At 35.1% G+C, this 12808-nt stretch overlaps 1 protein-coding gene across 3 annotated transcripts in view; it reads right to left on the bottom strand.

Annotated features, from left to right (window-relative positions):
• Positions 1-12808, bottom strand: part of Tmem62 (transmembrane protein 62) — a 43219-nt gene that overhangs the window by 5706 nt on the left and 24705 nt on the right. For all 3 annotated transcript variants that reach the window (XM_076850672.1, XM_076850673.1, XM_076850674.1), the window contains one exon: positions 11094-11178. In XM_076850672.1, the coding sequence (XP_076706787.1) occupies positions 11094-11178 (85 nt within the window). The remainder of the gene's footprint in view (positions 1-11093; positions 11179-12808) is intronic.

Genomic DNA, 12808 nt, shown 5'->3' with positions numbered 1-12808 from the left:
CCACTTTAAATTTAGAATCCTGGTGAGATAATATACTTAAAATTATATAGGGTAGCCAGGCGTGGTGGCATACACCTGTAATCCCAGCAGCTTGGGAGGCTGAGACAAGAGGATCACAAGTTCAAAGTCAGCCTCAGCAAAAGCAAGGTATTAAGCAACTCAGTGAGACCCAGTATCTAAATAAAATACCAAATAGGGCTGGGGATGTGGCTCAGTGGTTGAGTGCCCCCGAGTTCAATCTTTGGTACCCACCCAAAAAAAGAATTATATAGGGTAGAAAGTTTTAAAAAAATGGTTTAGTTGTGAGACTATATATACATTGTACTATATGTACTATAATATATTGAACTCATACATATATATATATATATTTTAGTTTTCGGCTGACATCTTAGTTTGTATGTGGTGCTGAGGATGGAACCCGGGCTGCACACATGCCAGGCCAGCGTGCTACCGCTTGAGCCACATCCCCAGCCCTCATAAATATTTTTGACTGAAAATAGACATACCTGCCAGAGGTCTGTACTATATTATTATTTATTTATTTATTTAAAAAACCTTTATTGTATTTATTTACTTTTATGTGGTCCTGAGGATCAAATTCAGTGCCTTGTGTATGCAAAGCAAGCACTCTACCAACTGAGCTATATCCCCAGCCCTGTACTATTTTATTTTCATGTAGATTTGAAAGATAGTGCTATGTTCAAAGGATCATTAAATCTCCGTTTTCCATAGAATTTAGTACCAAAATTACAAACTTCCAAGAGATGTATTAAAATATATCAAAAGTACATAAAAGAAATAGCAAAATTTCTCATTTTGATCTTAAATATGAGTATCTGTCCCAGTAGTCCTTTCTTGTATGTGATATCATTCTTAACAAACAGTTCTGTCATTCTAATTGAGAGGCACCCCTAAAGCTCTCCCAATTGATATGCTCTTAAATATGGTGCCAAAAAGCTCAAATATAAGTGCTTTACCCAAAGAAGCTCCATCTGTGGTCATAGATTATCATTTTACTTATCATGGAGCTGGCCATAAACCAGTTATCAGAAAATTATGATAAAAAGTTCAGACACACTGAGTGACACTAGACAAAAAAAAAAAATTAAAAAACAGGTCCTGATGAAAGACAGCCTAATGTAAGTTAAATAAGTTATGAAGCCAGGTGCAGTGATGCACGCCTATAATCCCAGCAGCTTTGGGGGCTGAGACAAGATGATCACGAGTTCAAAGCCAGTCTCGGCAAAAGCAAGGTGCTAAGCAACTCAGTGAGAACCAGTCTCTAAATAAAATACAAAATAGGGCTGGGGATGTTGCTCAGTGGTCAAGTGCCTCTGAGTTCAATCCCCAGTACCACCCACCAAAAAAAGTTATGATTTTGCTAATAGGTCAGCATACTCATTTAACACTTATAACATTATTCAGCCTGCTGACAATTAATTTTATACAAAGCCTAATAAAACCTTTCTCATTATGTGTATTACTCTTTGTTTTTAGTCTTGTACTTTCAAAGTATTTATCTGGTTGAGGAGAAAATATATCATTTTAAGTGATTATGTAAAGTAAGATGCTTGGCTAATTAAGTATAGAATTGGGGATGGGGATATAGCTTAGTGATAGAGTGCCTGTTTAGTATTCCTGAGGCCTTGTGTTCAATTCCCAGCGCTGAAAAAAAATTAGTAAAGAATTAATCATCAGGAAGCACTACAGGACTCAGACAAGCAAGAACTCACTATGACTTGGAATGGTTAGAGAAAGGGGTACAAGAAAAGACTATTTCAAGTAAGCCATACAAGGAGACTAATAATTAAATAAGTTTAGAAGAATAATTTAAAGTAGGGATAATAGCCTGGGCAAAAACACAAACACATAAGTGAGCATAGTTTGTATAGGGAACATTGAAAATTATCTGGGCTGGGAATTCCAGCAATTGGTTGAAGACATGGCTAGTCAAGTAAGACTAGGTTGTATGGAATTTCATTCATAGGATCACTTCCATGACCAAAAAGCCTTACATATAAAATTCTGAGAAGGATAATTGCCTACTGATGAAGACAAACAATGGATTAGATGGACAGACTGGATATAGAAGTCTGTCTGGGAATCCTGAAAGGAGGTAGTATTGAAATAATATTGGTAACCCTTCAAAGGAAAAGAAACATTAGAAGAAAGAATCAATGGGTTTTAATAATATGCTGGCATTAGGGAATGAAGAATGAAGATTACTGAAAAATAAAATAAGGAATAATGATGCCATGAGAGACATAGGAAAATCAAACTAGGGATGAGGGGAGCAGGTGTGAGGTATTTCAGGAGTTTCTTTGAAGAAATATGTAGAGCCACTTAGGGATTCAGTAAGTTAAATCAGGCACAGACAATAAAATGTGGGAAGCATCCATAAAACCTTGATGATTGAAGTGCTAAGCAGCTTATGCAAAGAAAAATATTGGAGGAAAGGAGGAAAGAGGATCAGAGGTGAAAAAAAAAATAGGTCAGAACACTGATATATACCAAAAGGAGAGTTGTTTTTTAAGAAAAAAAAAAAAAAAAAGAGTAGCAAAAAAAAAAAATGTCCAGTTCTCAAGGAAGAGCAAGAAAATTGACTCAGTTATTAAGATGGCAAGTAGTAAATTTGAGAACTGAATGTTATACTTTCTTTTTTTTTTGCACATGTGGACTCTAAAGATCTTTATCTATATATATCATTTAAATTAATATTATTTCCTTCCTTACTTCCTCCCACTTCTTTTCTTCCAGTGCTCACAGGGATCAAACACAGAGCCTGTGCATACTAGGCAAGCATTCTACCACTAAGCTATATTCCTAACCCTGAAATGCATATCTTTTTAAATTCAGTCATTTTGGTTCAACATCTAGAGAAAAGTTTTTAAAAAGCAGAAAACCCTTTTAATAGCTTGACATGGGCTGACTTGTATTCCTCAAAAGTCATGTTGAAGTCCTAACTCCTAGTATCTCAGAATGTCACTGTATTTGAAGATAGGGCCTTTAAAGAGGTAACTGAGGTAAAAATGAGGTTATATGGGTGGGCTTAATCCAATGTGACTGGTATCCTTATAAAAAGGAGATCAGGACACAAACAACACAGATCCAGGGATGACTATGTGAGGACACAGTGAGAAGGTGGTTATCTATAAGCCAAGGAGTGAGGCCTTAGGAAAAAACAAAACAAACAACAACAAAAACCTGAACTTGAACTTTAAGGCTCCAGAATTGTGAGAAAACAAATTTTTATTGTTTGAGCCAACCAGCCTGTGATATTTTGTTATGTCAGACCTAGCATACTAATATAAGCTTTATTTTAAAACTCTGTCATAAACCTTTTTTAAAAAAAATATTTTTATTATCTATTGATGGACCTTTATTTTATTTATTTATATGTGGTGCTGAAAATCCAACCCAGTGCCTCACACATGCTAGGCAAGTTCTCTACCACTGATCCACAACCCAGCCCTGTCATAAACCTTTTTAAATGTACTTTGAAACTAGACTTTTTGCATCTTAAAAGGCTCATATTACTTTTAAGCTAGACAGCTAATTATGTGGAATTAAGTATTGTAGTTATTAAGGGAAGCAGCCAGAGAAAACTATTAGTAAGTAATTTTAATGTTACTTTAAAATTAGTAATATAAGCTTAACCCTCAAAAGATTAGAAGCTAACAGAAAACCCTTATCAATACCTATAAAAAGGCTATGACTACTTCTATTTCTCTATTTTTGATTTTAGACTATAAAGTAGTAGTTTTTAAACCTTTCTGCTTTTCTGAATAACCTGGAAAGTACTTCAAAATAGAGATGCCCAGATCCCTCCTGCTACTAACATCCCTCATTAGAGTTCTCCTCCAAAGTTGCTAAGATATATTAACCCCATACCCTCACATCTTTTCCCCTTAACATAACGTCCTGTGCCCTATCCCCAGTTCTCTATATGCCACCAGAAACTGTACACCTTTTATGAAACTACTGACTATATTTTCAATAATAATTGAATCCAACATTTCTTCCAACATTTCTAGTCATAGAAATGTCTTAATAACAAAAACTTGCTCATAGATGACGTATTGTTGATATTGGGAACTGTTAACATTGTCCTTCCCCTCAAAGGAGAGATCTTGGAACTATACAAGAGCACGACAAATCTATAGGGTAAAAACAATAACACACCAGTCTCACAGAGCTGGAAAGAAACACAAGCAACATGAAAAGACAAGGAAACAAAGTACCACAAACAATGCAAGACAATACAACACTAGAAGAATTACAGCAGAAAAAAAATGACAGATAAAGATTTCAGGATATACATGATTCAGATGTTTTGTAGTCTTAAGGAAGACATCATACAACAAATACAGACAATGAAAGATCACTTTGACAATGAATTACATAAACAAATCCAAGAAGCAAAAGATCACCTATAGAGAGATAGAAGTTATAAAAAAAACAAAAAACAAAAAACAGAAATCCTGGAAATGAAAGAAATAATAAACCAAATTAAAAACTCAAACGAGAGTATCACCAGCAGAGTAGACCACTTAGAAGATAGGATATCAGACGAGGACAAAGTATATCATCTTGAAAAAAACGTAGACAGCACAGCGAGAATGATAAGAAACCACGAGCAGAATATCTAAGAAATATGGGCTAACATAAAGAGACCAAATTTAAGAGCTATTGAGATAGAGGAAGGTATAGAGGTCCAAACCAAAGGAATGAGCAATCTGTTCAATGAAGTAATATCAGAAAACTTTCCAGACATGAAGAATGAAACAGAAATACAAATCCAATAAACCTGCAGGACGCTGAATGTGCAAAATCACAAAAGATGCACACCAAGATACATTATAATGAAAATGCCCAACATAAAGAATAAGGAGAGAATTTTAAAAGCCACAAGATAAAAAAATCAGATTACATATAGGGGTAAACCAATTAGGATAACGGCTGATTTTTCAACACAGACCCTGAAAGCAAAAAGATCCTGGAACAACATATTTCAAATGCTGAAAGATAATGGGTTCCAACCAAGAATCTTGTATCCAGCAAAATTAAGCTTCAGGTTTGAAAATGAAATAAAAACCTTCCATGATAAACAAAAGTTAAAAGAATTTACAGCTAGAAAAACCAGGACTACAAAACAGCCTTGGCAAAACATTTCATGAAGAGGAAATGAAAAATAACAATGAAAACCAGCAGAGGGAGTTAGTACACTAAAAGAAAAACTAATCAAAGAGGAAAACCAAGTCAAGTTAAATAACAAAAATAAACAAATATGGCTGGAAATACAAATATGTCTCAACAGTAACCCTAAATGTTAATGGCTTAAACTCACTAATCAAAAGACATAGTCTGGCAGATGGATTAAAAAAAAATCCAAAAATATGCTGCCTACAGGAGACTCATTTGATAGGAAAAGAAATACACAGATTGAAGGTGAAAGGTTGGAAAAAATCATACCACACACCTGGTCTTCAGAAGCAAGCAGGGGTGTCCATACTCATATCAAATAAAGTTAATCTGTTAATTTCTGTTTTTTTTTAATAAAGTCAAAGTTAATCAAAAGGGATAAAGATGGACATTACATACTGCTCAAGGGAACCATATATCAACAAGACATAACAATCATAAATATATATGCCACAAACAATGGTGCAGCTATGTTCATCAAATAAACTCAAGTTCAAGAGTCAAATGACCACAACACAATTATCTTGGGTGACCTTAACACACCTCTCTCACCACTAGACAGATCTTCCAAACAAAAGTTGAATAAAGAAATTATAGAGCTCAATAACACAATTAATAACTTAGACTTAATTGACATATATAGAATATATCGACCAGCATAAAGCAGATATGCTTTCTTCTCAGTAGCACATAGATCCTTCTCAAAAACAGACCATATTCTATGCCACAGGGCAACTCTTAGCAAAAACAAAGGAGTAGAGATACTACCATGCATTTTATCTTATCATAATGGAATGAAATTGGAAATCAATGATAAAATAAAGAAGAAAAATTCCTGCATCACATGGAGACTGAACTATATGCTACTGAATGAACAATGGGTTACAGAATACATCAAGGAGGAAATTAAAAAATTCTTAGAGGTAGGGCTGGGGATGTGGCTCAAGCAGTAGTGCGCTTGCCTAGCATGCGCAGGGCGCTGGGTTCGATCCTCAGCACCACATAAAAATTAAAAAAAAATAAAAGATGTTGCGTCCACTGAAAACTAAAAAATAAATATAAAAAAAATTCTTAGAGGTAAATGACAGACACAACATATCGAAATCTCTGGGACACTATGAAAACAGTATTAAGAGGAAAATTCATTGCATGGAGTTCATTCCTTAAAAGAAGAAAAAGTCAACAAATAAATTACCTCACACTACATCTCAAAGCCCTAGAAAAAGAAGAACAAATCAGCAGCAAAAGCAGAAGGCAAGAAATAATTAAAATCAGAGTTGAAATCAATGAAATTGAAACAAAAGAAACAATTGAAAAAATTGACAAAACTAAAAGTTGGTTTTTGGAAAATAAATAACATTGACAGAACCTTAGCCATGCTAACAAAGAGAAGGAGAGAGAGAACCCAAATTACTAGCATATGAGATGAAAAAGTCAATATCACAACAGACACTACAGAAATACAGAATTAGAAATTATTTTGCAACCTTATACTCTAATATAATAGAAGATAGTGAAGGCATCAGTAAATTCCTAAAGTCATATGACCTGCCCAGATTGAGTCAGGAAGATATACACAACTTAAACAGACCAATATCAAGTGAGGAAATAGAAGAAGCCATCAAAAGATTACCAACCAAGAAAAGCCCAGGACCTGATGGATATACATTCGAGTTTTACAAGACCTTTAAAGAACTATTACCAATACTCTTCAATCTATTTCAGGAAATAAAAAAAGAGGGAGTACTTCCAAATTCATTCTATGAGGCCAATATCACCTTGATTCCAAAACCAGACAAAGACACTTCAAAGAAAGAAAACTTCAGACCAATATCTCTAATGAATAGATACAAAAATCCTCAATAAAATTCTGGCAAATTGAATACAAAAACATATCAAAAAGATCGTGCACCATGATCAAGTGGGATTCATCCCAGGGATGCAAGGTTGGTTCAACATAGAGAAATCAATAAATGTAATTCATCACATCAATAGACTTAAAGATAAGAACCATATGATCATCTCAATAGACGCAGAAAAATCATTTGACAAAATACAACACCCCTTTATGTTCAAAACACTAGAAAAACTAGGGATAACAGGAACATATCTCAATATTATAAAGGCTATCTACACTAAGCCTCAGACCAACATCATTCTAAATGGAGAAAAACTGAAGGCATTCCCTCTAAAATCTGGAACAAGACAGGGATGCCATCTCTCACCACTTCTATTCAACATAGTTCTTGAAACACTGGCCAAAGCAATAAGACGAAAGAAATTGAAGGAATAACTACAGGAAAAGAAGAACTTAAACTAGCACTATTTGCTGATGATATGATTCTATACCTAGAAGACCCAAAAAACTCCACCAGAAAACTTCTAGAACTAGTAAATGAGTTCAGCAAAGTGGCAAGATATAAAACCAACACCCATAAATCAAAGGCATTTCTGTATATCAGTGACATATCCTCTGAAAAGGAAATGAGAAAACTACACCATTTACAATATCCTCAAAAAAAAAAAAAGATACTTGGGAATTAACTTAACAAAAGAGGTGAAAGATCTATACAATGAAAATTACAGAACCTTAAAGAGAGAAATCTAAGAAGACCTTAGAAGATGGAAAGATCTACCTTGCTGATGGATAGGCAGAATTAATATTATCAAAATGAACATACTACCAAAAGCACTATACAGATTCAATGCAATTCTGATCAAAATCCCAATGGCATTCCTCATAGAAATAGAAAAAGCAATCATGAAATTCACTTGGAAAAATAAGAGACCCAGAATAGCTAAAGCAATTCTAAGCCGGAAGAGTAAAACAGGTGATATCGCTGTAACACACCTTAAACTATACTACAGAGCAATAGTAACAAAAACAGCATGGTACTGGCACCAATGATACTGGTAGACCAATGGTACAGAATAGAGAACACAGAGACTAACCCACAAAATTACAATTATCTTATATTAGACAAAGGAGCCAAAAGCATGCACTGGAGGAAAATAGCCTCTTCAACAAATGGTGCTGGGAAAACTGGAAATCCATATGCAACAAAATGAAATTGAATCCCTATCTCTCACCAAACACAAAAGTTAACTCAAAATGGATCAAGGATCCAGGAATTAAACCAGAGACTCTGCGTCTAATAGAAGAAAAAGTAGGCCCTAATCTTCATCACGTGGGGCTAGGCCCCAACTTCCTTAATAAGACGCCTATAGCACAAGAATTAAAACCAAGAATCAACAAATGGGATGGATTCAAACTAAAAAGTTTTTTCTCAGCAAAAGAAATAATATGTGAGGTGGACAGGGAGCCTACCTCCTGGGAGCAAATCTTTACCCCTCACACATCAGATAGAGCAGTAATCTCTAGGGTATATAAAGAACTCAACAAGCTAAGCACCAAAAAACCAAATAATCCAATCAATAACTGGGCCAAGGACCTGAACAGACACTTCTCAGAAGAGGATATATAATCAACAAATATATGAAAAAATGCTCATCATCTCTAGCAATCAGAGAAATGCAAATTAAAACTACTCTAAGATACCATCTCACTCCAGTCAGAATGGCAGCTATTATGAAGACAAACAACAACAAGTGTTGGTGAGGATGTGGGGGAAAAAGTACACTCATACTTTGCTGGTGGAACTGCAAATTGGTGCAGCCAATTTGGAAAGCAGTATGGAGATTTCTTGGAAATCTGGGAATAGAACCACCATTTGACCCAGCTATTCCTCTTCTTGGTCTATATCCAAAGGACCTAAAAACAGCATACTACAGGGACACAGCCACATAAATGTTTACAGCAACACAATTCACAATAGCTAAACTGTGGAACCAACCTAGATGTCCTTCAGTGGATGAATGGATAAAAAAAATGTGGCATATATACACAATGGAATATTACTCAGCACTAAAAAAAGAACAAAATCATGGCATTTGCAGGTAAATGGATGGCGTTAGAGAAGATTATGCTAAGTTAACTTAGCCAATCCCCCAAAAAACAAATGCCGAATGTTTTCTCTGATATAAGGGGGGTGACTCAAAGTGGGGTAGGGAGGGAGAGCATGGGAGGAAGATTATTTCTAGATAGGAAAGAGGGGTGGGAGGGAAAGGGAGGGGGAAGGGGAATAGCAAGGATGGGGGAATGTGATGGTCATCATTATACAAAATACATGTATGAAGATTTGAATTTGGTGTCAACATACCTTATATACAACAGAGATATGAAAAATTGTCGTGTATATATGTATTAAGAATTGTAATGCAAAAAAAAGAATATATGTATGATGGCATAATGTGGTGTTAACATACTTTATATACAGAGTTACAAAAAATTGTGCTGTATATGTGTAATAATGAGTGTAATGCATTCCATTATTGTCATATATTTTTTAAAAATACCTATAAAAAGGTCACTACTTCTATTTCTCTATTTTTGATTTTATAATATAAAGTAGTAGTTTTTAAACCTGTCTGCTTTTCAGAATAACCTGGGAAGTACTTCAAAATAGAGATTCCCAGATCCCTCCCTCAGACATTTTAATTCAGTAGGCCTGAGATAGGGCCTAAGAATCTATTTCTTTGAAATGTCCTTAGGTGATTGTTATATACTGCCAGTTTGAGGATCACTGCAGTAAAGTACAAGGAATGAAAAGAAAAAGGTTTTCAAGCAAACCAAGAATGTAGGACTATTACTCTTTACCACTTACTAGCTATTAGCCTATGAAGGGTCATTAGATATAGAATCAAAGAGTAAGCAGTGAATAATGGAAAAAGTTGAAAACTGGTGCAAAAGGTTATATAAATGTACCTACATGATTATAACTCTGTATTATAATAGTCAATATTAGTGCTTTTACACAGAAATATTTATAAGTATTTGTTTTACTAGAAAAAGCATGAGTGGAAAATGTGTTATTTTTCTGTTTTAACATACCTATAGGGAGCTTCACTGTATCAAAAGATCATTGAAAGCACCACTATCCAAAATATCAGCCTAGATATATTGATGGGATACTATCTAGGAAGAAACAAGCAGCCAACAAAAAGCCTTTTGAATGTTCCAAACCCACACCTATACAGGTTCAGAAAAACTTTTAGCAGCTATCTAAATAAATGATTATCAATTTCCCTTCACTATTCATTAACTTATTAACAGGTTTCTGCTAGTCAGTTCAGTTGGCAAATATAGTCAGAGAAGACAAACAGGGACAGACAGTTGTCCCAGGGGAAGGAAGCATCCCAGGAAAAGTCACCTCTTTTGCAATTGTTCTATAGCTTGCCCTGTGTATGTAATTCAAAATTATATATACATCATTTAAGTTCTGTCAAGCTTTGCTGGGTATCATGGCACATGCCTATAATCTTAGCAACTTGGGAAGCTGAGGCAAGAAGGATCCCAATTTTGAAGCCATCCTCAGCAATTTAGCAAGACCCTGTCTTAAAATAAAAAGGGCTCAGGATAGAGTTTAGTGGTATAGACCCTGAGTTCAATCTGTAGTACAAAAGAAAAAAAAAAGTTTGTCAGGCTTTGTTTAGTGCCTTATCTTTGAATATCTGAAACATTATTTTCTATTTAAAAGCATTTCATATTTAAAAATTATATTAAATAGCTACTTATATTAATAGTTGGTCATTCTGAGCCATATTGTATTTTACCTTCATTTTGACTGAACTTCATTTTACTGCTATAAAGCAGCAAAAATAATAATGATGTTCTTCAAGATAAGAGCATTATGGGGGAAAAGTAATGCTTTGAAGAATGCATCTCACCAACTCATGCAAAGACAATTTATATTGTTATATATCACTTCATAATTGGACATTATATGATATTTTAAGGTCTTCTAAGAATGAAAATAACCATAACTAACCTTTAAGATTTGGGTATTCTAGGTACCTAAAAGTAATGAGAATGAAGAGTTGGATCAGCACAATCAGCACAAAAAGGACCCGGGCCTGCAGAGAAAAAAGATGTTAGTGTGACTAGATACATGGGGATAGCTCCAGTGAACACTTTAAAACTGGCCTCATTAACAAAAATGAAAATGACATCTATGATATTGTGATATAATAAGAAATATGAGGGCTGGGGTTGTGACTCAGAGGTAGAGTGCTTGCTTGGCACGGGCAAGGCCCTGGGTTCAATCTTCAGCACCACATAAAAATAAATAAAATAAAGGTATTGTGTTCAACTAAAAAAAATTAATATTAAAAAAAAGAAATATGAATTTTGGTTTTCATCTTCAACTCTTGGCCACAGCTCCTAAAACCCTTGTGATTTTTCAAATGGTAGCAGAAAAAAATAAAGCATCTTTTATTATATTTGGCTTTTGTCTGTAGTTCTTGGACAAGCTCTGGAATGATAAATAAAAGGAGTGTCTTCTGTGATTAATAACAAGCCTATTTCAATCACACCTGAGTTCATGTTAATAAGGGAGCTTTTAAAAAGCCCTTAAGGATGGGGGCTGGTTATAATGGGGGCCAACCATGTGATCACATCACCCCCATCCTTTCCCTCCAGAGAGGGAAAAGAGGTTGTAAATTGAATTAATTACCAATAGCCAATGATTTAAATAATCATGCCTACATAATAAAACCTCCATAAAAACCCTAACTGAAGGATTTCGGAGAGCTTCCCAAGTTGGTGAATACATGGAGGTGCTGGGAAAGTGGCATGTGTTTGGGGAGAGCATGGAAACTCACAACCAACCCTCATAACTTGCCTTGGCATCTCTTCCATTTGGCTCTTCCTGAGTTGTATTCTTCTCTCATAAGCCAATAATCTAGTAAGTAAAGGGTTTTCCTGAATTCTGGGAGACTTTCTAGCAAATTTTTGGACCTGAGGAAGGAAGCCGTGGGAACCTCTAATTTATAGCCAGTTGGTCAGAAGCACAGGTGACATCTGGACTTATGATTGGTGCTGGGGATGGTGGGTGATGAGAAGGGCAGTCTTCTAACATTAAGCTCTTAACCTGTGGAATCTGTGCTAACTTCTAGCAGTTAGTGTCAGAATTGTGTTGAACTGTATAAGGCCCATTCAGTGTCCACTGATATTGGAAAATTATATGGTTTAGAAAAATCCACACATATAGTTTTAGAAATGTTGTATAATTATAGAGAGAAAAGCAAATTTCATGCCGGGTGTCATGGTGCACGCCTGTAATCCTAATGGCTTGGGAGGTTGAGGCAGGAGGATTTTTAGTTCAAAGCCAGATTCAGCAAAAGTGAGATGCTAAGCAACTCAGAGAGATTCTGTTTCTAAATAAAATACAAAATAGCTGGGAATGTGGCTTAGTGATCAAGTGCCCCTGAGTTCAATCCTTGGTACCAAAAAAAGAAAAAAAGAAAGAAAGAAAAAAGAAAAGCAAGTTTCTTTTTTTCTTTCAGCATCATTAAATGATTATAAGAAAAATATAGGTAGCCAGGTTCAGTGGCTATAATCCCAGCAATTTAGGAGGCGAGACAGGAGGATCATAAATTCAAGGCCAGCCTCAGCAACTTAGCTTCTAAGACCTTCAGTAACTTAGTAAGCAACTAAGACCTTCAGTAACTTAGTAAGAACCTGTCTCAAACTAAAAAATAACAA

The sequence above is a fragment of the Callospermophilus lateralis genome, chromosome 3, assembly GCF_048772815.1.
Source record: "Callospermophilus lateralis isolate mCalLat2 chromosome 3, mCalLat2.hap1, whole genome shotgun sequence".
Taxonomy (NCBI): Eukaryota; Metazoa; Chordata; class Mammalia; order Rodentia; family Sciuridae; genus Callospermophilus; species Callospermophilus lateralis.
This window is presented reverse-complemented; position numbering and strand designations above follow the sequence as displayed.